A 27,784-nucleotide genomic window follows, 5' to 3' on the forward strand; every position below is an offset into this window, starting at 1 on the left:
TTACTCTTCACTAATATATTATCTGTTCAATTTATGCTGCCAGTGTCAATCAACTATCAATGTCATCTGTCTTATGTCAAACTTTGCTAACGCCAAAGCCCAAAGCTTGGTTTACGCTAAAAATAAAAAATCTGCAAATTTTAGTTCAAATCGTAATAATGTTTGCGATATGCAAGTTTTTCTCATAATGTGAAAGTGCGTAACATTTACCTACTCTACAACATGAGCAATCGTAAGTTTTTTTTAGATAACATGTTTATTTTAGAGAATGTCCATTATTGTTGTTTTTTCGCCGGCATATAGTTTCAACCTAATGTAAAATGTTATACAGCGGGCCGAAATGCTGCGAAACGCCAAGTGAAGCCGGTAGAGCCGCAGTCCCTATTGGATTTTGATCTTGGAGAGGGAGAGAGCTCAGACGACTCGGACTTCCGCATAGAAGATCACCCAGAGGAAAGTGATGACTACTCCATAAATAGCGACGATGATGATAAGAGTAAGTTTTTCTTTAAAACTAGAATTACAAGTTAGAGCTTGACCGAAATCTCACCTTATGGGAATTGCAGTCTAAAATTTAACCCATGCTTAATGGAACTGCACATCAGTGTGACAGAAAAGATTTTTTATATGAGATAAACTGATTTCTTTGCTTTAGATAAGCTGCAAAGGAACTCCACCATTGCATGTTTTACCAGATAGCATCACAAAGTTTAACCAAAAGATGAAGGTGAAAATGGAAGCACACTACATATTTGTGGGGTAGTATAGGGCTATGACAGGTTAAACCTCTAAGCTAACCTACTTTAGTTACTTCAAAAATGAATAAGTCCTGCCCTGAAAATTAACAAGTTCTAAATTAGCTCAGGTCTGGTTTCGTAGACGGTTTGCCAAAACTCAGTTATGGAATAGTGGAGTTCAAAAATAACTTTTGAAGTTGTTAAGACTTCAAAACTTATATGTGAAGGGCATTAATTAATAATATACATCACTCCAAAGTTCATTAATTAATAATATACATCACATATGGTAAACTTTATTTATGAATATAAACCAATTACAGTATACAAATTAAAATGTTTTTTAATAAATGATAATGTACTTGCAATTCTAGAAGGAGCTGCTAACAGTGGCAGCTCAGAGGAATCAGGTTCAGAGGCAGAGGAGAATTATAAGAATACAACTGGAAAGTTGGGGGAGGAGATCTGCATTACAGATTTGCTTGAAAAAGCTAAACAACAAGTGTTTAAGGTATTTATTTAGTTACCACTATGCAAACCCTGCCTCATGGCTATGGCTCAGGAATACATAATTTTCCATTGCTGTGTGAATTGAGGACTACAAAATAAATTAAATTACTCTAAAATAGAAAAGCAAAGTTTTAATATGAGATATTGGTCCTAATATAGCATAACAGGTCCAAACCACAGGTCAAGTAGTGCTGTATTTTTCACAATGTTCACTGAAGAAAAAGTAAGCACTAGTATTTACTAGTGCTTACTTTTTCTTACTAGATCGTTCAATTTAGCTTAAGATTTGTGAATTCCTGCTTATTATATGATGGTTAAATAATTTTTTTTATAAAGTCTGTCAATTTTTTTTTATATCTTTCATCTCCTACAGTATCCAGAATTAGCGAATGTCCTTATATGCGCTGGTTGCTTGGGCTCAAGAAGTGATGATTACAATGAGATAGTTGAGTGTGATGGCTGTGGTGTAACAGTTCATGAGGGTAAGTTTTGTTTATTATATTCTTCATTCAGGGAAAATGACAGTGTGTTTACCGTCCAGTGGTAACATCTTAGACTGTTTAATCAATTTACTTGAGACCTGGATATTGAATCTCCTTTAAAACAGAATTTAAAAAAATCTTGCTTTTAAAAATCCATAGTAACGTTCCAAAAAAAAAAGTATCCACCTACTACCAATTCTAAACTTTAACCGATGACTACATTAAAAAAATTTTGAGGGAAGTTTTACTCATATGGAATATCTTGTTTATTAATTAATGTACTGAGTAGGTACATGCCACTATTGTTAATTAATATTTCCTTAGAGGTTACCTATTGCTGATTACCTACTGGCATGGTGGTGTACTGTAAATTTTGTAAGGATTTATGATTATAGTAGTTGAACAAAAATACACCTTTTATATTTTTTGGTTAATATTTAACTAAGTAAACAATATTTTAGGATGCTATGGCGTGTCCGATGTGGCAAGTGAATCGAGCACAATAAGTTCAGCTTCCACAGAGCCGTGGTTCTGCGAGGCTTGCAAAGCTGGCGTCACGGATCCTAATTGTGAATTGTGCCCCAATAAAGGTAATTAGTGATAGACGTTACATATATGGGATGATAGATTATCGGTGATAGCCTAGTGGTTAGGTTAGGCCTTTCGTGGGGGCTGACTTCGAATCCTCGTATGCAACTTAAACTTTCCAAGCTATGTGCGATTGAGCAATTAAATGTCACTTGCTTTTAATGGTGAAAAAAACATCGCGAGGAAACCGGCACGCCTGGGATTTCTCCATAATGTTCTCAAAGGCGTGCGAAGTCCCCAATCCGCACTTGGTCAGCGCGGCGGACTTCGGTCTAAACCTTTCTGATTCTGGGATGAGATTCATGCCCTTTAGTGAGCTGGTGAAGGATTGATAACGATGCTTATATCTTCCATGCTGCTGCATCATTAACTCATAGGGTTTTCCTTCTGTTACATACAGAGGGGAAACATTATCTTTCAGCTATCAACATCTGTGCCTGACGAGACTATATCACCACTACGGTGATGTAGTCTCGTGACATAGAGGAAGGAAGACTGAGTTCTGTTGAAAATATACAGATCTTAGTTAGCAAGGTGTGGTCATTTTTTTGTGCCTTTATCATTTCATGACTTGTCTCATGTCATGAGATGTATAAACTAAATAAACATGCTTTGAAGAAGTACTAGCTTATTTATGGTTTATGTAAAAAGCGTACTTGGACTCTCTTTACTTTGGTACTTTGGATCATTGCAAATTGTTAATATTAACACGTTCGCGTGAGCAATTTCGAAGCGGATTCGCATGCTACTCGTGCGCTGCGGCGCACCATTATCACATACAAACTTTGCTAAGTGACATCTAAAGACGTCCCGCCGAAATATGCATGAAAAAATTATATAGCGCCGTTGTATACCACAAACAAAAAAAAAAGTTAGGACTGTTTAAAGCACGTCGGGTGATGTTGTGCCGTTTCACATTAAAATCAAAACGACGTCGTATTACGTAGCTCACGCGAACTTGTCAATGAATAAAGCTTTACCTATAGTTAGGTTAGCGTAAGTCAAAGATCTGAGTACATTTAAATTAGGCGACATTCGTATCAAAATTTTATAAAATTGTTGTCTTTTGTAGGTGGTATATTCAAGGAGACCGAGGTAGGAGCATGGGTTCATCTAGTATGCGCCCTTTATGTGCCAGGAGTTGCTTTTTCAGAGGTTTGTTCTGTTTGGATACTAATCTTCTTATTTAAAACTATTTCTTAATAATTCTTCTTCTTATGAATAGCGTAAGTGATAATTATAGCATAATACAACGTGTAAATGAAAACCACAAAAATACTTCACAGGCTTTAGAGTAGCATTATGTACTGTCTTTGAGACTTATGTGTGAAAACGAAAACCTTAACGTTTTTGAGTAAACCACTGCCATAGTTTTTACTGAAACAAATCAGGTACAGCCCTAACATCACATGCAAAATTAAAATTATTTGCCAATTAATTAAATACGTGTCGCGTAGCGTAGGTACTATGCTCGTGTCGGTCTTTTATCTACAATAGGGTTGCCATAAGTAAACACTATTTTGAAATAATTATAATGTTTTAAATTCGGTTGTATGGAAAAATAAATGCTTCTTTTGATTTCATATTTTTACAGGGTGATTCCTTATGAAATATAATTTTGCATCCTTCAACATAATTTCATAATTCTGTAACGAGCTGTATGTAAAAGATTTTCTTGGATCTTTTAAATTAAATAAAACATGCAGGGCAGTCTTGGAACTACCGATAGATGTGAAAACTAAATCTTTTTAAAAAGTTATCACTTAAAATATAGAAGGTCCACGAATTATAGTTCTGAGTTAAAGTATTGATAATGGTGATGATCGAACCTATAACACTTCTGAATACATAATTATCTGTCTCTAGGTGGAACGTCTGTCAGGGGTTACGTTATTCGAGATGGCATACTCCCGTTGGGGTGCGCGTTCGTGTGCTTTGTGCAGCGACGCTACATTGGCCCGTACCGGCGTCTGCGTCGGCTGTGACGCGGGACTTTGCAAGACCTTCTTCCATGTCACCTGGTGAGATATACATAAAAATACATGAATTTCATTTATTATCTAAATTACATTTTTTTTTGCTATTTTGATGTATTCCTGTAATCGGCGAGTTTTTCATTAAAAAAATATATTTAAGTTTTTTTTGCCACAGAATTAAGAATTAACAAACTAATTAATTAACTGTAAATAATTTATAGGAATGACTTTTTACATTTTAATACATGCTTTGATAACCTGTAAACAGTTGAACATTTACTATGTGACTCTTTCCAAAAAGAAAGAGCAAGTAATAATGTATCTACTGTTCGTTGTCCATTATAAATAAATAAATAAAATCTGTCTATAATGTAACAGTACCTAACAGCTTATTGAGTTATTAGAGTAACTAGAAATTACTGAAGTTAGCGCGCTGCAACACAGATCGCTCGTTGCGTTATAACCCAGGCCTATTTCTCATAAAAAAATTGATGTCTGTACGTATTAATGTTGACGGCCGACTGGCACAGTGGGCAGCACCCTGCTTTTTGAGTCCAAGTCCATGGGTTCGATTCCCATAACTGGAACATGTTTGTGTGATGAACATGAATGTTTTTCAGTGTCTGGGTGTTTCATCACCATCGTCATCAAATCAACCGATTGACGTTCACTGCTGCACATAGGTGTTTTGTAGGGCGTTCCAAACTCCACTATTTTAGGCCCCTCGTTTTATGATGTCGGTCCACCTGGTTGGGGGTCGCATCGGTAAACGCAGCGTTCGTCGACCCCCAACCAAGTGGACAACCAGGGGGGGTGTATTATAAGTATTTATGTATATTATTTATAAAAATATTCATCAATCATCTTAGTACCCATAACACAAGCTACGCTTACTTTGGGGCTAGATGGCGATATTGTCGTAGTATATTTATTTATTATTTATTAAATTTAGCCCGCTACCATCTTAGACTGCATCAACACTTACCATCAGGTGAGATTGCTGTCAAGGGCTATCTTTTAGAGGAATAAAACAATTACTACATATTTTAGTGGGCAACGTGAAGGTCTTTTAGCTGAAGCTCATTCGGAGGAGGCGGAACAAGCTGATCCATTCTACGCGCACTGTCGCCTGCATTCAGACAAGGCGTTGGTCAAGAAACGCAAGCGTAACTGGCTGGCGTTGCAGCTAAGGACGGATAAGAGGTGAGGACGGAAACACGGCCGTTATTTCTGCCGCTAAGAAGCATTATTGTTGCCATTTGAAGGGTGCGGTTGCCGGTGTGAATACAGGCGGTGAAGTGGTTATGGCCCAGTGGGTACGCTCGACTTCACTTTCGGGGCGCCGAGTTCGAATCCCAGCACGCACTGAGTTGCGATAAGGCCGCCTTTGCATGTCTTCATTGTGTAATCCTTACTGTAATCCGTATGTTATACGTGCAATTAAGTGTTTCTTCTTGTTAAGTTATGTGCGTCTTGAGTAATTAAAATATCACTTGCCTGAGAGTTGTCGATAATGTTCTCAAAGGTGTGTGAAGTCCACCAATCCGCACTGGGCCGACGTGGTGGACTACCGCCTGAACCCCTTCTGATTGTGGGAGGAGACCCGTGCCCTGTAGTGGGCCAGTTTATAGGCGTAGGTTTTCCATATACCATCAAGTGAGCCATCTGCCCCGTCCATTATAACAATAATCTATATATATATAAAAATGTTATGTTCGTTTGTGTACGCTTCCAAAACTCAAAAAGTTCTGCACCTATCGAGCTGAAATTTTAGCATGATATATAATCCGCATCAAGGAATGTTTTTATCTATTTTTTTGCATCAGTCACGTATCCGCGACCGCGAAACTACAGGTTTTTTTTTAACGATCGATGTACCAGTGACCGCACCATCTGTCGAAAGCGAGAAAAACACTCGCTGACATATGTTATATATTTTTTGTTTTGTTTCTCATTTCTCAAACATTCCATAAAAATTTGCCACAGCGAAGCGTGGCAGGGTACAACTAGTAAAACAATAAAATTACTCCTGCAGTCCATGCAGTTTAACTTTACTGGTCGATTGTACAGAATACAGTTCACGCCGGATGGGTCCGTCACGTCTGTGTGCTGCTACACCTGCCCTGTTTTACTCAGATGTTCATGGACCCATCATTAGGTTTTACTTTCCAAAAGAACGTGAATAAAAAAAAATATATTTATTTATCTTTGTGTAAAAGTTTTTTTTATTAATTTAATCTATTGCAGTGCGTTAGTAAATGTTTAGCTCACGCAATAAAAGAAAAAATGGTTGTTTTATTTATATGGTGACGTGTTAAGTACGTTCGATATTGCTACATGAAAATGTTTTCTTACAGAAAGTTGGAGCTACAAAACAAAGTTAGTACCGAAGAGAAAAAGAGAATACAACGTAAGCTGATCAAATACAGAAAAAAGTATTCACTGCAGAAGGAAAACAGAAATCCACCATGGGGTATGTGTTTTATGTATACAAACATCAATTTACAGTTTTTATATTAAAATAATTCATGAATTTGGTTTTATTTGTAAACTAGAGATTTAAACTTCTGATAGGTATTTTTTTCCACTTTAACTTCGATTTCTATAAGTCGTAGGGCGACACAAAGCTTTCCCTAAGAATTCGGTTATGGAATGCAAAAACAGATTATTCAAATCCGATTGTCATGTTACGATCCATAAAACAGAAAAAAAAATTAAGTAACAATGAGGGCGGGCTGTGCGTCGCGGTGTGTCGGTGCTAAGCAGTAGATGTAAGTTTGCAAATATTAAATTTTATCATACGAAGCTTTACGCGGTCTTAAGAATACATCAATTAATCTGTATAACATTATTAAATATGTGTTACATTAATAAATCTGTACATAAATAATGTATCCGTTTTTTTATTGTATGAAGTACCGACGCAGAAGATGGCGCGTATGATATACAGCAGTGCGTCAGCCATGCGCAAGTTTCAACGCAAGGCCGTATGTATGGGCGTCGATACACACGCATTGGAGTTCCAGGACGCACAAGTGAGTTTGACCGTCGCGTCGATTGGTGCAGCGACCCTACTTTCGGAATCCAAGGCCTTGGGCTCGATACCCACTACTGTAAAATGTTTGTGTGATGAACATGAAACTTTTTCAGTATCTGGGTGTTTTACTGTATATTATAAGTGTTTATGTATATTATTCATCGGTCATCTTAGTATCCATAACACAAGAAACGCTTACTTGTGGGCTAGATGGCGATGTGTGTATTGTCTGATGTTGTTTTGTGCAGTAAAGTAAATTGGTACTTGCAGAACGAGTCCCTCGCATACCCTGAGGGCGTGCTTTAATTATAGGCGATGGGTTTCCTCGTACCTCTTGATCCAAAATCTTGGTTCGTCAATTATTAAGTTAGTGACGTGTTTTGGGGTATGGCAGTTATATTAACCCGATACCCCTACATAAATAAAGAATTCATGAGTTTAAACTTGAATCGCTTTTCATCCGTCTCAAACAAGACAAAATTCAGAAATTATAAATCGTAATAGTTTTTAAGCGTCGCTCTGACAGTGCCTACCGTCCAAACGTCACGTCTGGCTTCACGGAAGATCAGCGCTGTGTCTTAACAGGCACTGTAAACATGCTGAGTGAAGACCATTTTGGGATCACACCGTTCCTATAATTGTTGTGTAGACTATTAAGTTGTATTTTAATTCTAGTGTGTGTATATCCAAATAAAGTTTTTCTTTCTTTCTTTCTTTCTTTCTAATAAAAAAGAAATTCGGTTCTTTATAAGTAGCCTTTCACTTCCAAACAGCGCTTATCACTACGCCAGTTAGATCGACTAAAGCTGATCGCATTTCACGAAGTAACACCGAGATTCGCTTCTTAACCCCTGACTCTTAAGTATAACGGCTTTTTCTCCCTGGATCCTTTTCGACACAACTCAAAAGGGAATTTTTCCGGTCACAAAAGTATATGGAATTAGTTCTCAAGGCTGGACCCTGTTTCCAAATTTTTCATCAAAGTTCCTTTGGTATACCTGAATTTTATTTTAAACAAAAGAACAGAAGATTCGAATCGATTTCGAATTTTGTCGAGAAACTGATATGGGGCTCAAGACAATGCTACCTAGAATATTGTTCCCTTGCTCCTTTAATACCAGATAGGCTTCTATTTTTTTCTACAGATGGCAGCATTGAAAGATGTTTCACGTCGTTGGCACGTACCGCCCGCATTCTCTGTGGAGTTTGTCGGGTACTACCTCGAGAGGAACACACGTGTCTCCTCCCTGAGGAAATCTCTAGAAAGACTCACTAAGGAAAATGAGAAACTGGTTGCTGATGATGAGAAATTGCGAGCTGATTATGATGAGGTAAGTGGAGCAAAATATACTCGAAACGCGAAACCTGTTTAAAGTTGTAGGGAACAAAAACCTAACTTATGAAGTGTCAAAGTCAAAGTAAAAGTCAAAGTTATATATTTCTTCATTCAAATAGGTACATAGATGGCACTTTTGATGCATTGATTACATAAAAAATGTGTTCATAGTAGTGAGTAGTGATGACAATAACTACATTCGTAAACTTAAAACAAAAGCTACGAGGGTTTCAAACGCGCCCTAGTCTAAAAGAAGCCCAAAACAACAGCCGGATGTTCTTTTTGTTACCACCATCTCACATTGACATTTGAAAATATTTAAGAAGCAACCTGGTTAGAGTAATAGTTCACACCCAAGCTTTTTTATCCTTTTCGTAATCCTATAACAGGACTTCTATAAGCTTAATACAAACTTTGAGCTTTTTTAGAGACATCCCAAAGATATCAACCGGTAAATTGTAGGGTGACCATGTTGCTTGCTTTGTATTGTTGAAATTTCTTAAAAGTGTTTATAATTCCAATTATAATAGAATATGATGTAATTCACAGGCATCAAAAATAAACACGGAGGGGTTGGAAAAACTCACAGTGATGCGTCAAGGGCTCCAAAAGATATACGATGCCATAATAGCCGTTTCTCCGAAGAAGACCATCTCGCCTATTATGGAGGATAAACCATTGTTACCGCCCGCTATCGCTCGGTCTACCCCCAAAGTGACACCTCAACAGTTGCACAAACGGTATAGTATACTGGTATCTAAGTCTGCCTTAAACTATGCTTTGCTCTCCCAAAGAGGTGCCTACTCATTTTCAAAATTTACGCATTTAGTTCTCGTCACGACCAAGAACTCAGATTTTTGCCCAAAGTTTAGTTTTGGCAATAAATTGAATATTTGGCTGAAAAGGTTAAAGTATTGGCATAGCATAAATCTTAATCGTTTTGTTTAAATTAAAAAAAACTAGGCGTGTAAAATTAAAGTCGAGAAAACTTTAAAGTGGATAGTTGATTGAAATATATAGATTTATAATGTGAACCAACGAATCAAAAACTAAATAAATACATTATTTGTTAGGACAATACACACATCGCCATCTAGCCCCAAAGTTAGCGTAGCTTGCCAAAGCCACAGCCTTGGGTTCAGAAAACAGGGCCGCTACCAATGCCAATCGGCGTTCTAAAAGAGAAATAGTTTCGCAGAGTAAAAAGTTAAGGCGCAGACTTATATTTATTTGAACGTGAAAATGTCTAGTAGATGTGCTCAGCTCTTGCCAGCCAAATCTTGATGAACGGTCTCACAAACATCTTGTTAACATCCGGTCCTGAGAATGTATGTAAGCGCATCGATCTATTTTCGATAATATTATTGACCATGTAATTTGTAGGTATATTTCGTTAAGCACAAATAACGATCTCACTTCTGAAACAGAATATTCTACTAGGATCGGTTTATGTCATATTGTTGTTCCTGTCCTTGAAAATCATACTTGTAGTTTCTTACTCGATATTCAAGCTAGAACTATGCACCTAGTTGGGAGAGGCATTACACAATAATTTCAATATGTTATCAGGTTTACATCCTTTTTCTAGAGTAAATAATGCTTTAACAAAATTAAATGTATCAAATAGTACCTAACAGTTACTTAGTAGAAGTATGTATCGAAAAGAGTAAAATTCTATGCTCTTCAAGAAAAAGGATGAAAATTCAGATGTATCATGCAACAATATACCCCTTTGTATCAATTTCTTTAAGTTTGGAATTAAAGTATGCAGCGGATTGATACGAAAGCTTTTTTACTGATCTATGCTTTTTGTATATATGTATTTTTATCAATGTCAAAGTACTCATCATCCATAATCCATAATAAAATGCAAAAGTGTGTCAGATTGTTTGTTTGTTTGTGTGTACGTGTAACACGAGCAATGAAACGATCTTGATTAAATTTAGCTCATACATTGCTTATATCCAGGAAACGGACATAGGATACTATTTAAACTGCTGAGTTTCTTACTGGCCGGTGAGGTCTTCTGAGCCGGTGGTAGTTTCAAACAGACAGACCTGGCGTTTCAAAAGTGCTTATATTATACTTGAAATAAATTAATTTAAAATTTGAATTCCAAGGGGTGTATATTGTTGGCACGAATATATGAGGGTGATGGTATATTGGTATACAATGTCCACATATTGTAAACTGTATGGTCGGTGGCCAGCAGGTCAATTTCTGTACCCACCGCGGCTGCACTTAAGATGGGCGTTGGTTTTCCTCTTAGCGACAACCCGGACGCTCGCCAAGGAAAAGTCTTGTCTACTTCATTGGAAGGTCAGTACATGTATAGTTTGATATCCATTCTTGCTGTAAGAGTTTAAAATTATAGTCTGGTTGGTGTAATGTATTCAATAATTATTTATCAAGATTTCGCCCACAAAGTGCTTCGGAACGATTTTGAAACGAATGCTTTGGATTGTCCACTTATTCACTAACACAGAGTTTTTAATTGGAGATTAATACTGCAATTTTAGTATATATATTATTTAGTATAAATGCTAGAATCTCACAAGTTTTTTTTTTAAATTAAACCTGTGTTTAATGCCTTTTTCTTAAATTCGTGAACTGTTTAAAGAAAAAAACTTCAGGCTTACGTTCGTTTAAGCTATTTTCGTAAATAATGGGCGTATTGCTTTTCTTGCTCTAGGCCATCCAATGATTGAAACTACGAACGCCAGAAGTTATATAAAATTTAAGTTACCGTCTTTATTGTAATATTCAGTGTATTAAACCATATAAAATGTCGAAATTTAACAGAGCAAGAGAGCGGGCTATTTAACATTGTCTCCCAAAACTGATTTGTGTATAACTATATATTGGTTCGAGGATTTGGAATAAGAACACCTGATGAATCTTATAAGACTTTAATATTCTCTTCAAAAAAGTTCCAGACCACACTTCGTAATCGTAAACCATAATGGTAGCCGAGATCACACTGGATCATTTGTTTCGCTTTGACGCTACTTCGCTTCGCTCTCAAAGCAGACTGACTCCGTAGCGACGTACCCCCACTTTTATATAATTGAAGCCCTAGAACCTTCTTTATTTGGAGATCGTTAACAAAAGGGATGATCCAGTAACATAATGATTATTATCTCAATATCTTTGTCGTGCTGGTATACGATAAAAGTGACACACGATTTTGAACTTTAGCGTTCTAGCAATTAGGTTCTTTGTAGCTCTTTATTGAAGTGTGTTGGTACTGAGCTACCCGCAATAGCCGTACTTTTGAGTTAACTAGCACTTAGCGGTCTTTGTTTTTTTGTAGGTATATGATTAAAGTGACGTAGCACGCGATTTTGAATTTTAGAATTCTAGCAATAAGGTTCTTTTGTAGCACTTTATCGAAGTGTGTCGGTAAGGAGCTAGCCGCATCTGTAGTTTTTAGTTAACTAGCAAGTTCTTATGAGCTCGAGATGCTTTCTTTTCGCGTTGACCATTGCAACCGGATATGTGGCCCAAGTTTGACCGTGATATCCGGTGTGTTGGTTGCCAGCCGCGGGCGCGTTGGCGGCGCGCGAATGTGCAGTGTGCGCGCGCAGCAGTGAACAGCACCTGATGGCCGCGTGTGACACGTGCCATCACCACTATCACTTGCACTGCCTGCGTCCGCCGCTCCAGCGCCCGCCCAAAAAATGCAAGATGTACGGATGGTAAGGCTGTTTATTTACTCTGTAATCCACATGGTTGACTTACTTTACATCCTGAAGCAGCGGTGAGCGCTGTGGTTTTAATTGGAGTTCCCGGATTCGATTCCCGACAGGGGCAATTTGAGAATTTATAATTTCTGAATTCTGTCTGGTCCGGAAGTTTGGGCCGTTACCACGCTACGCGATTTAGCATTCCTGTAAGATTTCGCGTGGGGGAAACCGATTAGGGGTTATGGGTCTAATATAACTGCCATAGTCCCTAACAATTTAGCCCGCTACTATCTTAGACTACATCCACCACCAGGTGAGATTGTAGTCAAGGGCTCAAAAGATCTATGCCCAGCTGACGTCCATCGATTGATGTGATGACGAATAAAAGAAGCGGCGAATTCTATCACCAGTCCAGACCAATTTTCTCAAATCTATATAAAATGACAAACGCTGATGCGACACGATGCTTACTTAAACACATACATTAAAGTACAGAAAGCTGTTGACAAGATGCAGCTAATTTATTTTGTGGCGTTCACCATATGCCACGTTTGTTAACAATTACTCTTTTATCTATGAAAGGTTCCAGAGCAGACAACACGAAATTTAAGGTTTTTCAGCATTTGCCAGGCATTCGAGTGACTTAAGTGCTCTCACACACCCAAAATTTCTGTTTTTTTTTTTCTAACATACAGAAGGAAAATTTTATTAACGTGTTGTTAGTAATCAATTTATTAATTCCACACAGGCAATGTTCTGAATGTGATAAAACATCAGATTCAGAACCAGAAGTACTCGAAAAGAAAGTGCCTCGACGCTCGCGGATACGATACAGCAAGGACGGAGCGATAATATCTGAACCACACAGTCCTGGTTCTTTACCGCTATCCCCGCCGCCCAAACCTAAACTAGAGAAATCCCATAAGATCGAGAAACCTAAAAGTAACATTCCCACAGAGAATATATCACCGATAAAAGTGACTATAAAGCCATTCGAATTCACCGAAGAGAACGAAAGTATAGAGATGCTGAAATTGAAGAAAGATAAACGGGTAAAAGCTAAGAAAGAATATACTTCGACATCTGGCGGTGAAAGTGAGATCTCAGCGAAGAAGATTCACAAGCGTAGCTTCACGTCGCCCATTTTAACAAATACCCCGCTTATGTCAATAACACCAATAGTAGCTGACAGTCCGAATGACTCGCACAACGAACATTCTAATGATTCCGGTAACGTTCCAACGCCTAAAGATTCCAGTTTGTATTCGCAAAATTTATCTTTCACCGCTCTACTTAATGATTCCAAAGAAAGAGATAGCAAAGCTATAGAGAGTTCAATTGAAAACACTCTCGCGAATTTATCTTCAGATATCGCGATGTATAAAGCCAATAGGAAAAGAAGGAAGGAAAAGCATAGATCTAGGTATTCTCCAGATTTGTTGCGCACGCCATCTAAATCGCACAAACATAAGAGAAAGAAGAAGACTCAGGACGTGGAGAATCCCGATCAACCACACCCTAGGATTACAATAAAAGTATGATTTTTGATTCCTTTTTTTAAACTTATCTCTTCACGAAATAAATGTGTGGTAGTAAGATCAACTTGGTTTTTCATTTTAGATCAAGCCTATTCCGAAACCAGACGGATCTCTGGATACGCAGATGTTCTATGTGCCAACAGACAGCAACGATGGACCACCTCCTACCGTTATCAAGAAACATGCTAAGGTAAGCTTTTTAATGAACAGTATCACATGAATTAAAAAAAAAGTGTATGTAGTGTGATCGAATGATGAAAGATTCCGAAAATGTAGCAATTACAGTGCAACCTCGATAAAAAAAATCCGAAAGGCCTGTAAAACAAAAAACCTGTAAATATTAGTTATATCAAGTTTATTTATTTTGAAGATCAAAATTACTGTATGATGATAATTAGTTTTATGACAGACATTCCAAAATTCTACAAGCCATGCTTTTATTATCCACTTTGCTTTAACATCCGCCCCTAAACCCCTCGAAATAGTAAGATGTTAAGTTGGTTATCGTAGAACTCGGGTGCGTTTTTTCAGAAATAAGTTTGAGTTAGAGGTAAAAACATATTGTATAAGCGAAGCGTATAACTCGCATGTTGAACAATCTACTACTCTAAACTATTCTGTATTCGTCCAGCACTCTGAAGTCGAAGCTCCGAAGAGTCCACTAGCGCTGCCGCCGCCACTGCCTCTCAACGCACCCGATCCCTTAGCCACCACACCTGTAAACGTAAGTATCCATTTCTAGCTCGAGGTTTAAGAATAAAATGAGAATAAAACACCACCACCCTAAGAAGAAAAAGAAGATGTAAGTGTAAGAAGAAAGGTTCCGTACTTTATGGCTACCCAAAAGGACAGCTTTTGGGCAGGACAGAGGTATTGTAGGACTCGTACTTAAAAGCACCATGACATGTCCTTATCCTTGGCTTTACTTTAACCCGTTGTTTACTTACCGGACGATCCGTACAACTATCAATGAAAACGGCAAAAAAAAACATGTATGTTGTGTGGGGTGCCCCCCTGAACTATTTGTCTTATTCTAATTTCATTATTTATTTTTCAAGTGAATATAGAACTAAAATATTCTGTGAATATTTCAAGCGATATTGATAACGGCAACTGCTATACTGTTGCCGTTGTCAACACTTGACCTCACATATTTAATATTATTAGCGTTTGCAAAACAAATTAACTGGAAGTTTATTGATCAGTAAGATCAGTAATGGCAGCATAAATTACCGGGTAACCCGGTTAAAAGTAACGGTAAATACAGCTTTAGTTTTAAATAAAGGTCTAAGGGTTCAGATAACGTTCCAAAATGTTTGCAGACTACCCTTTCCCAACGCCCTAAACTATGTGCAACTTCAAGGCCAAAAGAGATAAATATTACTTTATTTTTACTGTATAATTAATAAATAAATAATTGTTCTGTACAAAATTTTTGTACTGAGATCTTAACTATTTCTTACAAGCATGCTAACGATCAGGATGTTAATGGTCCTGCAAATAAGGAGAAAGTTGGGACACCTACAGAATCTTCAAAGCCGAAGGTAATTGATTGAGAAAATGAAAAAAACAACCGAATTTATATGATTTATATTAAGTGTTTAAGGTGCGACATTGTCCGTTTGTCATAACTTCATATTTCAGGAAAGAAAATAAAAATTAAATTAAGTACAAAAGAGGCAAAATTTCCGGAGCAAAATTAAACCGAAGATAAGAATACAGTTGTCACCCCTTACAATATACCCCTACTCTCCCTGCTGGTGTCTTACGAGGCGACTAAGGGAAAATACAGAGAACTGACATCTACTGCGATCACGAACCCGTCTGCCCAACGTGGTAATTTTGATGCAGCAGAGGACTGTTATAGTTTGAAGGCCGATTAGTGCAGTTGGCAGCGACACTGCTTTCTGAGTCCACGGCTGTGGGTTCGATTCCCACTACTGGAAAATGTTTGTGTGATAAACATGAATGTTTTTCAATGCCTGGGTGTTTATTTGTATATTATAAGTATGTTAATCACAAAAATATTATATACACAAATAACACATGGTACGCTTACTTTGGGGCTGGATGGCGATGTGTGTCGTAGTATATTTATTAATTATAGGTTACATTGCTAAGACAAAAGAGGGAGTTTTTTTTTTTTTTTAATTTATGTTATTAAAAGAGGGTTAAAGCGATTATAGAGGGAAGTCCTCGGCTTTCCTGTCGCAGAACCGAGTTCGAATGAGTTTTTTTATTTTAGCAATTAAATATCACATGCTTTTAATGGTGATAGAAATCATCGTCAACGAAACCTGCGGAGCCTGAGTCTTATCCATAAGGTTCCCAAGGGCGTGTGAAGTCTACCAATCTGCTCATAGCCAGCCTGCTGGACTACGGCCTAAACCTATCTCATTCTGAGAAGTGACGGTATTGGGTTGACGATGATGAAATTGGGGTGCCGTTTTATTAAAATACTTCATCTATAGTTTCCGCATAGCTGTAGCAAGGATCACGTCAAACTGTGTTTCAACGTTATCAAAGGATAAACCCATTTTCGCATTCATAATATTTGTAGGGATAATATACAGACGGTCATACAAATTGGAACTAGAGGCATTATTTGGATTACAGATCCGTCAGGGCATCACTTTTTAAAGCAACTTCATCCTTTGTAGACGCTAACAATACGTGATGCGTTAACAAAAGACAGTTTCCCCTCGCTCGGCGAATAAAGGGCATAATGTGTGAAGGATGTCTTCCGTAAAACGTCGCTCGTAACTAGACGAATGCTTATGAATTTCCACGACTTGAATATTTAGGCCTTAAGCCTTCTTTTTAAATCAATTCCCTGCATTTTTAAATGATTTCTCCATGATTTTTGTCGGCTGTCGTGATTTGAACCGTCCGTTTCTTCTTTTAAACTATGAATTAATTGTAAAATATTTAAAGATTGACAACTTTTTAATATTTTGCCTGTATTTAGTTTGTTAATTCTTAGTTTTAAGTAGAATTAAATATATATATTAAAAAATAATTAACTATTGTAACTGAAAGAAAAATCTAAAGTATTTGATGCCCATTTCAATCATGTTGCACTCAATTCGTACAGAAATCACACTAATATGGCTTAAACGAGCTAAAACATCTTTCCGGTATTTGGGTATTATTGCGATAAAAATACATCGAAATACACAAGTACAATTGCTAAAATAGCCTACTTTATCATCAAAATTTACTTTTGATCAAAAGTCTTCTCTATCAGTAACGAAATTCAATTTAAAATCGTCTGGGCAAGCTGTTACTTATACGTCACCGCGCTAATCGTTCATCATTTATATTAATTACTTTTCATTATTACACAATCAGACTGATCAATCACTTTGTGCACAATTTACACGGGGAAAAAGTTTGTTATAATTTTTAAATCAAAGACTTGTAATTTTTTTTTATTATTATTTGATCAACGGACAGTGATACATTAGTTTCCAAAATCGCCCAGGGACTCCTACTTAATATTTACTTTACTTACTTATTACTTAACTGTGGAGCGTTTTCATTAAACGATAAATATTGAAAAAAAATATTTTATTCCTTATTCTTTGGAAAGGAGCTTTAAATATAAACTCCGATTTTACTTTGCAATATAAATGGAATTTATTTTTCGCTCGCTGAAAAGTCTTTGACACGAAGAGTGTCGGAAACAGCAAAAAAGAGAAGAAAACTGCAAAGTTTGAAGAATCGCTTTGTTTTATTTATATATAAGTTATCTAAATCGCTTTGCGGCACGTGTTTGTCCCGTGTGTGTAACTGTCCCGGTCACGACCGAAGCCTTCTAGAAACGCAGGGTAAAACCCATAAGTGCCACATATGGGGCCTACTTAAAAAAAAATATTTTTGACTTTGACTTTAGCCACCGAAGTGTTGCTCTGTTTCAACTTACCATCAGGTGTGCCATCTGGTTGGTCCGTCAATCCCTATACCTATCCCTACTAATATTATATATGTCAATGTAAGTTTGTTTTTTACGCTTTCACGCAAAAATTACTGAACCGATCCTCATGAAGCTTTGTACACATATTCTTGGAAGTGTTAGAAGTAATATAGTATACTTTTTATCCTGACATTAAGCTCGGTTCCTTTGGGAGTGGGGATGAAAGTGTTTGACGATTTTACACCATAACTCCGACAAATTATAATCGATTTAAATATTTTTTTTTGTACTATAGAGGTTATAATATGTGTTTAATTTTGCCCAAACTTTGTGTAGATCTGATGAATGTGGTTGGAGATAGAGGACATAACTCCTCAGCGGACAGTAGCAAACCCCTCATTTAAAGCTTAGCGATACTGAATACTTAATTTTTTTTTAGAACAACAACTTAATTGAATGCCACATCAAAAAACAAAATCAAACGCAGACGAAGTCGCGGGCAATAGCTAGTTATAACTATAAAAGAAACCATTTAAGTTTATGTATAGCGTTCGAGTCGCGCAAGTAAAAGCGCGGGCAGCTCCGAGGCTGCATCCACGAGCAACCCTGTCACACCTATGACCCAATGCGATGTGTGCGGACAGCCCGGGGATACTAGCAACCTCGTCAGGTACGTTTTTTTTAGTTTATTTCAAGGTTTCTAGAGCCGTAAAAGGCGCTAGGGTTTTGAAATCCTCAAGATCCGTATTGGACCCCTTTTAAATTGACTCTCGAAGTGGGGTTAGCTAAGTTTGTGGGCATCTTCTTAGGCCAGGGCGCGTTTAGAACCCACGTAGCTTTAGTTTTAAGTTGAGGAATTTATTTATCGTCACCAACTCGCTTCTATGTCATATTTAACATGTAATGTACGCATCAAAAGTCCCATCTATGTATAAAGAAATATATGACTTTGACTTTGGGTAAAAATTCGACGCGCTTTTGTTTTGACGCTATAACACCATATTGCCGTTCAAATTAAGCAGAAAACGATTAGATGGATTAACTATAGTTGCCGTACCTCTACTGTTTAGTCCGATAGATATATACATAGATACAGTAATAAAAGAAAATAAAAATGCGCAAAGGCGGTCTTATTGCTTTAAGCGATCTCCGGACAACCCTTAATGAAATAAGAAAAGAAATGATTATGGAAACGGGATAGTGCAATATTAAAAAAAATATGTCAATAGATCATGAAGACCATATATTTGTGACAATAACCGAAACCGTCAGCTTAACGTGCTCTTCAAAACGCGCAGGTGAACACCGCCGATTTCCTAAGTTTAAGGTTGGGTCGAGAGAAATTTTAACAAAAAACTAACAATTCTTGGCGCGAACCGGGATTCGATAAGAGGATCTCTTTATCCGTACTTAATAGTAATTAACTTTAAACCCAAGAATTCCTTTACTGCAACATATTTGTCTACAGCTGCCGGAATAAGAGGGAGTATTTAAATATTAAGCGTCTACTTTGAATGGAATTACAAAGATATTTAAACATTCAAAACAAATTAAATTCCGTACAACTTTACAAGTCAAACAAGCGGGAACTATGTCCGTAGCCAACTTTTCAGCGTTGCATTGAGTTAAAAGGCAAGTTAAAAGGGAAATAGTAAGAATTCTTCGGTTCGCTGCCAAGTAAAAATAGATGCATAAGAGTCTCTCCACACTTGTCTGCCACACTATTTTTAGACATTTTTTCTATAAAATATTTTTTAATATAATAATAATTAAAATTTAACATAGGTATACTCTCACGAAATCATTTATAAAGTAATTTACTCATTTTATTCGAGTTTATTAATCTGATTCGGTTAATGTCATATTAATATGAAAAAATGAGCGTGTATTGTAGCGTTTTTACAATTTGAAAATAAAATTTTACTATATATATATAATTGGAATCTCGGAATCGGCTCCAACGATTTTTATGAAATTTAGTATACAGGGGGGCGATAAATCGATCTAGCTAGGATTCATTTATATTGGAATATCGGGCTAAAACTGCATAAAATATCCTTTCTGAGAGATTCTGATGCGTGTGTTAAAAAAATAAGGGATGAGAGGCCAAGGTATTCAGATATTAACTTCAATACCCACAATGTTTAGGATGGCACTTAGATCTTTCATTAATTAACAGTATTATTGAAGCTAAATACCTAGTGTCTTAGCAGTAATTATTTATTATCATGAATATTATTCTTCCTTACGATTAAGGTATTATTTTATAAGAGATATCACCACCAACCTGCATTAGAGCAGTGTTGTGGGTCTGTACTTTATAACCCTGTCTTCCTAAGGAGTAAAATAAAACAACTGGACTGACTCTAATACTGTATATTAAGCATCTCTATAATTCATATTACTTGTTATCTTTAAATGATACTACCAGTTCGGAATGCTGTCTTCGGCAGAGAAGACCACTAGTAAGAAACTCTACCATTGCTCTTTTATTCAATCAATTAAAACAAGACTTATAAACACAATTACAACATTGTCATATGTTATAACGCTAGGCCCTTTTATACAAGACATATAAGACGGGTCAAACATAACTACTATGATCACTTATAACATCAGGACTTTTGGAACAAACTGTTTGTATAGAGCAACGTCTGCTACATAAGCTATCTGTATAAAATAATGCTAGGGCTCCATATAGGATACCTGAATAACCCAAAGGATATAAGATACATACTTATCCGATGCAACATCAGGTACAACCATAGTACCAACAACTTTTAACAACTTATCTCAACTCCATCACCAGTATATACGACTCTTGTTTCGCCACAACAATATTTCGTTAAGTATGTCGTTTCCATTATAAATCATCTATTCCCAATTTGTAACGTTCTATCCACAATACTTTACTTAATCTCCTATTCTCAATTCATTAATTTAAATCCGTCCTCACTTTTCTTTCCCGCCAATCTATCTTGTCAAACTCGCGTCACCCGCCATAGATCCTATACTTTTTCTTTGACAGTCTACTACCATTATTCTATTTTTAATACACTATCAATGAGTATACATACTATGATTTGTTGATATATTAAATATAATCATCGGGTTTATCATAGCTGTAATTCCCTATTTTCTGACACGTGCGATGCGTGAACGGTAAACGTTACGCCAAACTACGGAAGTATGTATTAAGTATATCGGAATTGTCGGAATTGTTGTTTCTTTAAAGTTCTATAAAACAGTCCGCGACCACATACGAATATTTTTTAAAATCGGCTCATTCGCGGACGAAGTCGCGCGGATCTGCTAGTATTAAATAAACCGTGAAACTTAATGTTGTAAATCCACCATACTTTTATTGGCATTCGTTTAGTTTGTCTACGTCACGGTCATGCCTTTTATGCCAGTCAACTTCAGGTTTGTTTTTAAATTGTACTCAGTCTTGAATGATTTTGTATGTTTTCGCGTGTTTTTTTTCCTTTGATTTGTTTTTTTTCTTTTGTTCAACGCCGCAGCCGTACAGTGAACTAATTTAACGTCCGACGGGACTTACCTACTTACGAGAAAATCGCTAGTGAGGTTTATAGGTTCACAGTTTTACTTATCTATTTCTCATTACTCCGGTAAGACGAGGGTAATCATACCATTCTAATATAGAGATCATACAAAAAAATAAATCGACGTGCAATTGTTTAATGTACGTCAAAACTTTTTGGTGGGCCTATTCCCCACACAGAAACGATTGTCTCCTTTCTTTATGAACATGACATGATACAATTTCAGTTTAACAGCAAAAGAAAATATAAAAAAAAAAGTTAAAACTGTTTATTTATCGGTTACACTAAATGCTTCAACAATTCAATCAACTTTTCTTTTTTATGTATCTCAAATAAGATATTGCGAGCGGCGCAAGTGTGTGAAGGCCTAAAGCGTTTGTTTATATTTAGATGCGACGAGTGTAGCAAGCGGTACCACTTCACTTGCCTCGAGCCGCCGCTGAATAAGAATCCGAAAAAGCGCGGCTACTCATGGCATTGTGCCGACTGCGACCCCACTGTGAGTATTGAACTTTTGTATTGTTACTTATAAGCGTTTCCCCGCGACTTTGCCCGCGATAACTATATTATTTTAAGCTCTTCACTCATCCCCAGCATATCAACCGATTGACTCCACTGCTAGATATAGGTCTTTTGAAGGGAGTTCCAAAATCAACGGTCATATCCCGCTTCTTTCCAGCGGCTCGTAGCGACTTGATTGATGCGTCTGCCCACTTCGTTGGGGGTAAACGAACGCTGTGTAGCACCTTGGGACTCCAAAGTCCATCAGTTCTCTAAGCTATGGCACATTAGCAAAGCGACTCGTTGAGTTATGTCGGTAACTCTTTTTCGTATCTCCTCATTTGAAATTTGATTACGAAGAAACACTCCGAGCTTCGTTCTCTTCATCGCCCGATGAGTGTCTCAGAGCCTTATTGTGAGGTCCATTTTTTTTATATATTTGGGAGTGTATTTTATGTGAGTTCTCTATGTCTGGCATATTCGTAGAAATTGACTGTTTTGCGAGTTCCGTATGTCTGTCATGTGAGCAAAAAGTGTATTTTATGCGAGTTCTGAATGTGTCGCTTGCGAGTTGCAAGTGTCGTTTATGCGTGTTCTGAATCTGTTGCTTTTGAGTTGCAAGGGTATTTTATGCCTTCTCCGTGTGTCTGGCATGTAGATAGAAAGACTTTCATGCGAGTTCTGTATGTCTACTTTGCGAATTGACAGTGTATTTTATGCCAGTTCTGAATAATCGGCGAGCGTTATTAGTGTTTTTTTACCTTTTGAATGATGGAGGTGAGCAAGTGTAGGGGTGTACACCATCAGTGGCGTGCATAGAGGGTATTCACAGGGTATGCAGATGATATAAAATGAAGAAAATCTCCAGTAAGAGTTATAAACATTTTAAGGCTAGGCATTGTAAGATTTATAGAAAGCCTACCCTTGAGTATTTATACATTGTACTGGCGATTTTTTTCATTTTATATCATCTGCATACCCTCTATGCACGCCACTCTACACCATCAACCATAATGGAGCGATGCCATGAATGAGGGACGGGTGAGAACGAGGAAGGCTAAAAGGATGATTGTATAATAATTATGAAGTAAAAAAAGAGGCAGTTAATACGAAAACACAAACACTTCAATTTCATTTATTAGGATCGTAAAAATTCTCACCCTACGCCTTTTGTTAAAAGTAAAAAGTCCTCAGTGGAATTCATACAGTATTTTTATGAGTTCCACTTTGTTAAAAGGCTCTCTAATTAAATAAATTTCCATTTCGCAGCTATTCACATAGCGTTTCTCAAATATTTTTGTTTACCGAGTTGAATTGGATTTTATTGTTTTTGTATTTTTACGGCAAAGTTTTTTTTTACAACCCCCTTGAATAAAAGAGTCTCCGTGAATGCGACGCGTATGTTTTAGTGATGCTTCTGCATCAGAAAGAGGGGTGTTAGCTTAGTGGGTCAAACGTCGGTCTCACTTTCGGGGGGCTCGAATTCGATCCCGCGGTACACTCTAAAAAAAAATTGGTTATTCCTAACAAGATAGTGATTGTTGTGATCAAGCATCTTGATTCCATACGAGCCTAAGAACATAGATACATCAAATAAGATGATAATGATTGTTTATCATAATTCAATGGACTGGGCAACTGTATTGCTCCTATTATTGTTACTTAACTAAGGCATATTCTTAACTGATTCAATTTACGTACTTGTTTAAGCTAAATAATTAAAAATGATCTAATCATACAAAGAAGTAAATAATAATAGAAACAACGTATTTATTTGTTAGAATCAATGAACATACCTACATTGTTAGCTCAATCTATAATGAACTTGCTGCTATAACTAATCAGCTTTTGTTGTTATGTTTATTATCATAATTGTTATAATTTATATAACGTCAACTAAGAGAAAATCTCTCTTAGTTGGCTTTCTTTTTTTAGAGTGTAGGCACCTCTCAACTTTGCAGAGTTAAGTGCATTTTTAGCAATTAATCCCCAATGATAATTAAATTTATCCCATAAAACTACCGTTTCTTATGTCCTTCGCGCGTTGCTACTTGGTTGCTCCCAGGGTCGAAGGTTCTTCAAGAATTGCACTAAACGTATAACGCTCTTCAAGAATTGCACTAAAATAAAAATAAATCCTTCTAATAGTTGTAGAGAATAGCTCGTGAAGAAACAAAAATGGAACACACAATCTCATATGGTAGCCCCCAAAAGTCGTAGGTATAACGCTCTTCAAGAATTTCACTAAATAACAATTAAATAGATATAGATATCATAGTTTCAGAGAATAGCTCGTTCAAAACAAAAATAGATTTGCAATTAAATTTTTTTTTTTTTATAAAATGATAAACTTGCACACATAATGCTTATTTAAAAATGTTAGTTATATTCGTGCGTTCTTAAATTTTTATTTTGTCTTGTTACTAGTAATGTTACCTAACACTAATAAGAAAAGCTATTATAAAGGTGGTGGCAGCGTTATGGCTTAAATAGTTTTGGAAAATGCACGGAGCTCGGCGAGCAGTCTTAATGTTCGCCTGGGCGATGCTTATAATTAATTATTATTTGCACTGAAAGTGTTTCGGTTCGTTTTAAACTTTAATTTGGTTAGAACTTTTATTTTTTTAGCAACAGTTTTGTTACAAACTTAGGCATAAATTATCTATCTCTATAAATATAAAAGAGAAAGTGTGTGGGTATGTTCCGTATAGGCTCCGAAACGGCTGGACCGATTTCAATGAAACTTTCAGGGAATCTCCGCTTTGGTGACGATCGGAGCACTCCTATTTTTGAACTGTCAAACTGTCAAAAACAGCTTTTATTTACTATGATGAAATTCTATTGTTGGGTGTACATAGGTGTAGATAATGATCAGAAGCTGTTTAAATATCACTTGCTTAAAACGGTGTTGGAAAACATCGTGAGGAAACCTGCGTGCCTGAGAGTTTTCCATAATGTTCTCAACGGCGTTTGAAGTCTTCCAATCCGCGCTTGGCCAGCGTGTTGGACTATGGCCTAAACCCTTCTCATTCTGACCTTCTCTATCACCGCTTCAAAATCAAGTTATATTAATTAATTCCAAAAAGTTCCGAACGAGTGGACTGAGTCCCACCACTATGTTATCACTGCTTCTCCATATCGATTAAGACATAGGCTACATACATCCAAGTACAGATGGAGCCGCGTGCAATAGCTATCATCTTTAATTTGTAGAAAATGTACAAAATACTAAAAGAAGATGAAGATATTCCGAAAATGTTCTTTTCGCATAATTCGTGTTTATTAAAACGATATTTTCTTGTGTTACAGGACGCGGAAGAAAATAATAACTGAAACAGTTGGACGTTATGACTTGGAAGTGTAATTTAGCGTTTTAGAGTATTAAGTGTAGTATATAAGAATTAATATAATGTGTTAGATACTTAGATTTGGATCTTAATATTTTAAGCTATTTAAAGTGGAACATCGGCGTAACAGAATTATATTTATGCCGATTGCATTTGCAGTTGCCCTGTATGGCTTTGCAGGTAGATCTTATCATATTTTGCTTATGCTCATAATGACGCGCTACATATAGACTGACTACGTGACGCGTCAATCGGTGTCAGTATTGACGTGCGTCAATCCAGCGTCAAGTGGTGACGCGCGTCAATCCAGCGTCAAGTGGTGACGCGCGTCAAACCGGTGTCAATTTATTTCGTGCAATATGACTCGTGAAAAAATAAGTTTATTTGTTAATGCAATTCTAAATTCCTTCTGCGGCCCGAACCAGCTGGTTGAGGTACTCTAAGGGCTGAGACATAGAATTCCTACCCTTATTAGAATCTGAAAATAACCCAGTTATAAACTTGTTATCTATCCGGAATTTTTCATGCTTAATTTATCAGATATTCCAATGGGTAATTGTTATTACAATGCATTATTGTGCTCGTGTATCAATGATACAATAAATATTATCGAAATATTTTTCTGTGTTTTATTATTTACTAATTTGTAAGCCTTTATTGAAACCTTTTGTCATTATGTTAATAAACACAAACGTGTGAACGCAAGCCACTCGTACGGGGTACGCGCAGAAGTGTTGCGTGCGCGTCTGTGTGACGAGCTATACGGAAAGTGATAGAATACAACGTCTTGAGGCAGACCCTCAAGACTTCTAAGGTTTTTTATAATAATAATTGACGGTCTAATCAGATGGTGTACCTGTACAAAAGTCGCCTATATAAGGATCTATTTATGGCATGCATGGAATGCGTCCTACAATGTGCCGCTCTGTGTCCATACCATAGTGCCGGCCTCACGTGCCTGTAATTATGGTCTGTTCAATTTCATAGCGTCGGTACACCGGCAGGAGAATTTGGCATTTTACATTAATGTTCTAATTTTATGTGAGCTGTTTGTGAATTTTTTTTTTCTATTTTATTCTTATGGTATTCAAATAAATACGAATATAAATAGTTAAGACAAGCAAAAGGAAAATTTAAATGAAAAATATGAGTAGATGAACCAAAGTAAAATAGACACTATTTTTCATCACGCGAATAGTGGGGTAATTGTGTCCTGAACCTATTTATTATAAAGGATCCAACGTCATTACGTTCTGAATCCATACTAAAGTATCGATACCTAGCACAACATGTGTTCGACGTAGGTACTACATAAAGTAAGAAAAAAACCTTTTCTGCTAGTCAACAAACAGAACCTTTCACTACGGCATGGAACTTCGAAATAAATTGCCAAAATGCCTGTGGGTGTACGCCGCACGCGGCATCCTTTGGTAGCGCTGGAGCTCCTTTAACAAAATTCGGCACGGGTCAAGGCATTACTACATCGGTGTTGAGTCAAATATGGCTAGATACTAAATATGTGACAAATAGACATACATTATATACAAACGTACAACTCACACGTCTTCTTTCATACATTCCGCTAACACGCATACAAACATACTCCTATTATACATACACAGAGCAAACAAGCATAGCAATCCCAATTAAAGTAAGTATGTGATATACTAATAACCAGTCGCAATAAAACCTTGACAAAGTGCATGCGTATTTTCTTTTAAACTATCAAGCAAAAATCAACCTTATAACAATTAACAACCGGCAACCACGCCGTTTAGACCGGATAAGCAATGCATTGCTGCTCGGCAGAAATAAGCATTCCCCGCACGAGCTCTGTCACAAAACGTTCTAGTACTCTGCATCACACGTGCACGCCGGTGATTGGTCTACAGAGATACCGTGTGCGACTCCGGCCATGCGCTTTGCACGAAACGTAGTCTGTATGCTCATTCTATTCTAAGCTTGAGACTATTCTATTAGACCGCCGATTGGCGCAGTGCGCAGCGACCCTGCTTTTTGAGTCAAGGCTGTGGGTTCGATTCCCACAACTGGAAACTTCTTGTGTGATGTTCATGAATGTTTTTAGTGTCTGGGTGTTTATTTATATATTATAAGTATTTATGTATATCATTCATAAAAATATTCATCATTCGCTTTGGGGCTAGATGGCGATGTGTGTATTGTAGTAAGTATATTTATTTATTCTAATGAACCCAAATAAAATATGTCTATATAGTAAGTATATGCTGTAAGTTGCAGATTTTTTTAAATTTATTTATTTATTCGTAATCAGCGTTACAATAAAAATATATCTATAAATAGTTTCACTATAATCTAAGGCCATAAAGGTTACATAAATATAAGATTTTGAACTAGGTACGGTCTCAGATTTACCCCTAAAAAGAATTAGGTATTTTGAATAAATAAATAAGTTAAAGTACAAAAACGTAAGGCAACAAAGAAAATGATTAAGACTAATCGATCAAAAACTGTCAGACAAAAATTTATTCGTCGCCTCGGACTACTTGATGCTGCATTATCTGCTCAAGGTTTTACAGTCCTCTGGC

The 27,784-nt window shown here is 36.8% G+C and overlaps 1 protein-coding gene across 4 annotated transcripts; it reads left to right on the top strand.

Annotated features, from left to right (window-relative positions):
* Positions 1-87: 87 nt before the first annotated feature.
* On the top strand, positions 88-25,836 carry LOC120626324 (PHD finger protein 14). Of its 4 annotated transcripts, none has more exons than XM_039893806.1 (20): positions 88-232; positions 332-496; positions 1,112-1,248; positions 1,621-1,729; positions 2,191-2,319; positions 3,390-3,472; positions 4,184-4,338; positions 5,344-5,496; positions 6,651-6,766; positions 7,210-7,328; positions 8,476-8,661; positions 9,216-9,406; positions 10,876-10,985; positions 12,208-12,364; positions 13,101-13,887; positions 13,973-14,080; positions 14,522-14,614; positions 18,355-18,476; positions 21,760-21,868; positions 25,180-25,836. In XM_039893806.1, the coding sequence occupies exons 1-20, from the start codon at positions 223-225 to the stop codon at positions 25,201-25,203; spliced, it is 3,063 nt and encodes a 1,020-aa protein (XP_039749740.1). In that variant the 5' UTR covers positions 88-222; the 3' UTR covers positions 25,204-25,836. The 4 variants fall into 4 exon arrangements, with proteins under 4 accessions (XP_039749740.1, XP_039749741.1, XP_039749742.1 ...); XM_039893807.1 differs by having other exon boundaries at positions 10,879-10,985; XM_039893808.1 differs by lacking the exon at positions 12,208-12,364 and having other exon boundaries at positions 13,310-13,887.
* The last annotated feature ends 1,948 nt before the right edge of the window (positions 25,837-27,784 follow it).

This window comes from Pararge aegeria, chromosome 9 (genome assembly GCF_905163445.1).
Source record: "Pararge aegeria chromosome 9, ilParAegt1.1, whole genome shotgun sequence".
Lineage (NCBI taxonomy): Eukaryota > Metazoa > Arthropoda > Insecta > Lepidoptera > Nymphalidae > Pararge > Pararge aegeria.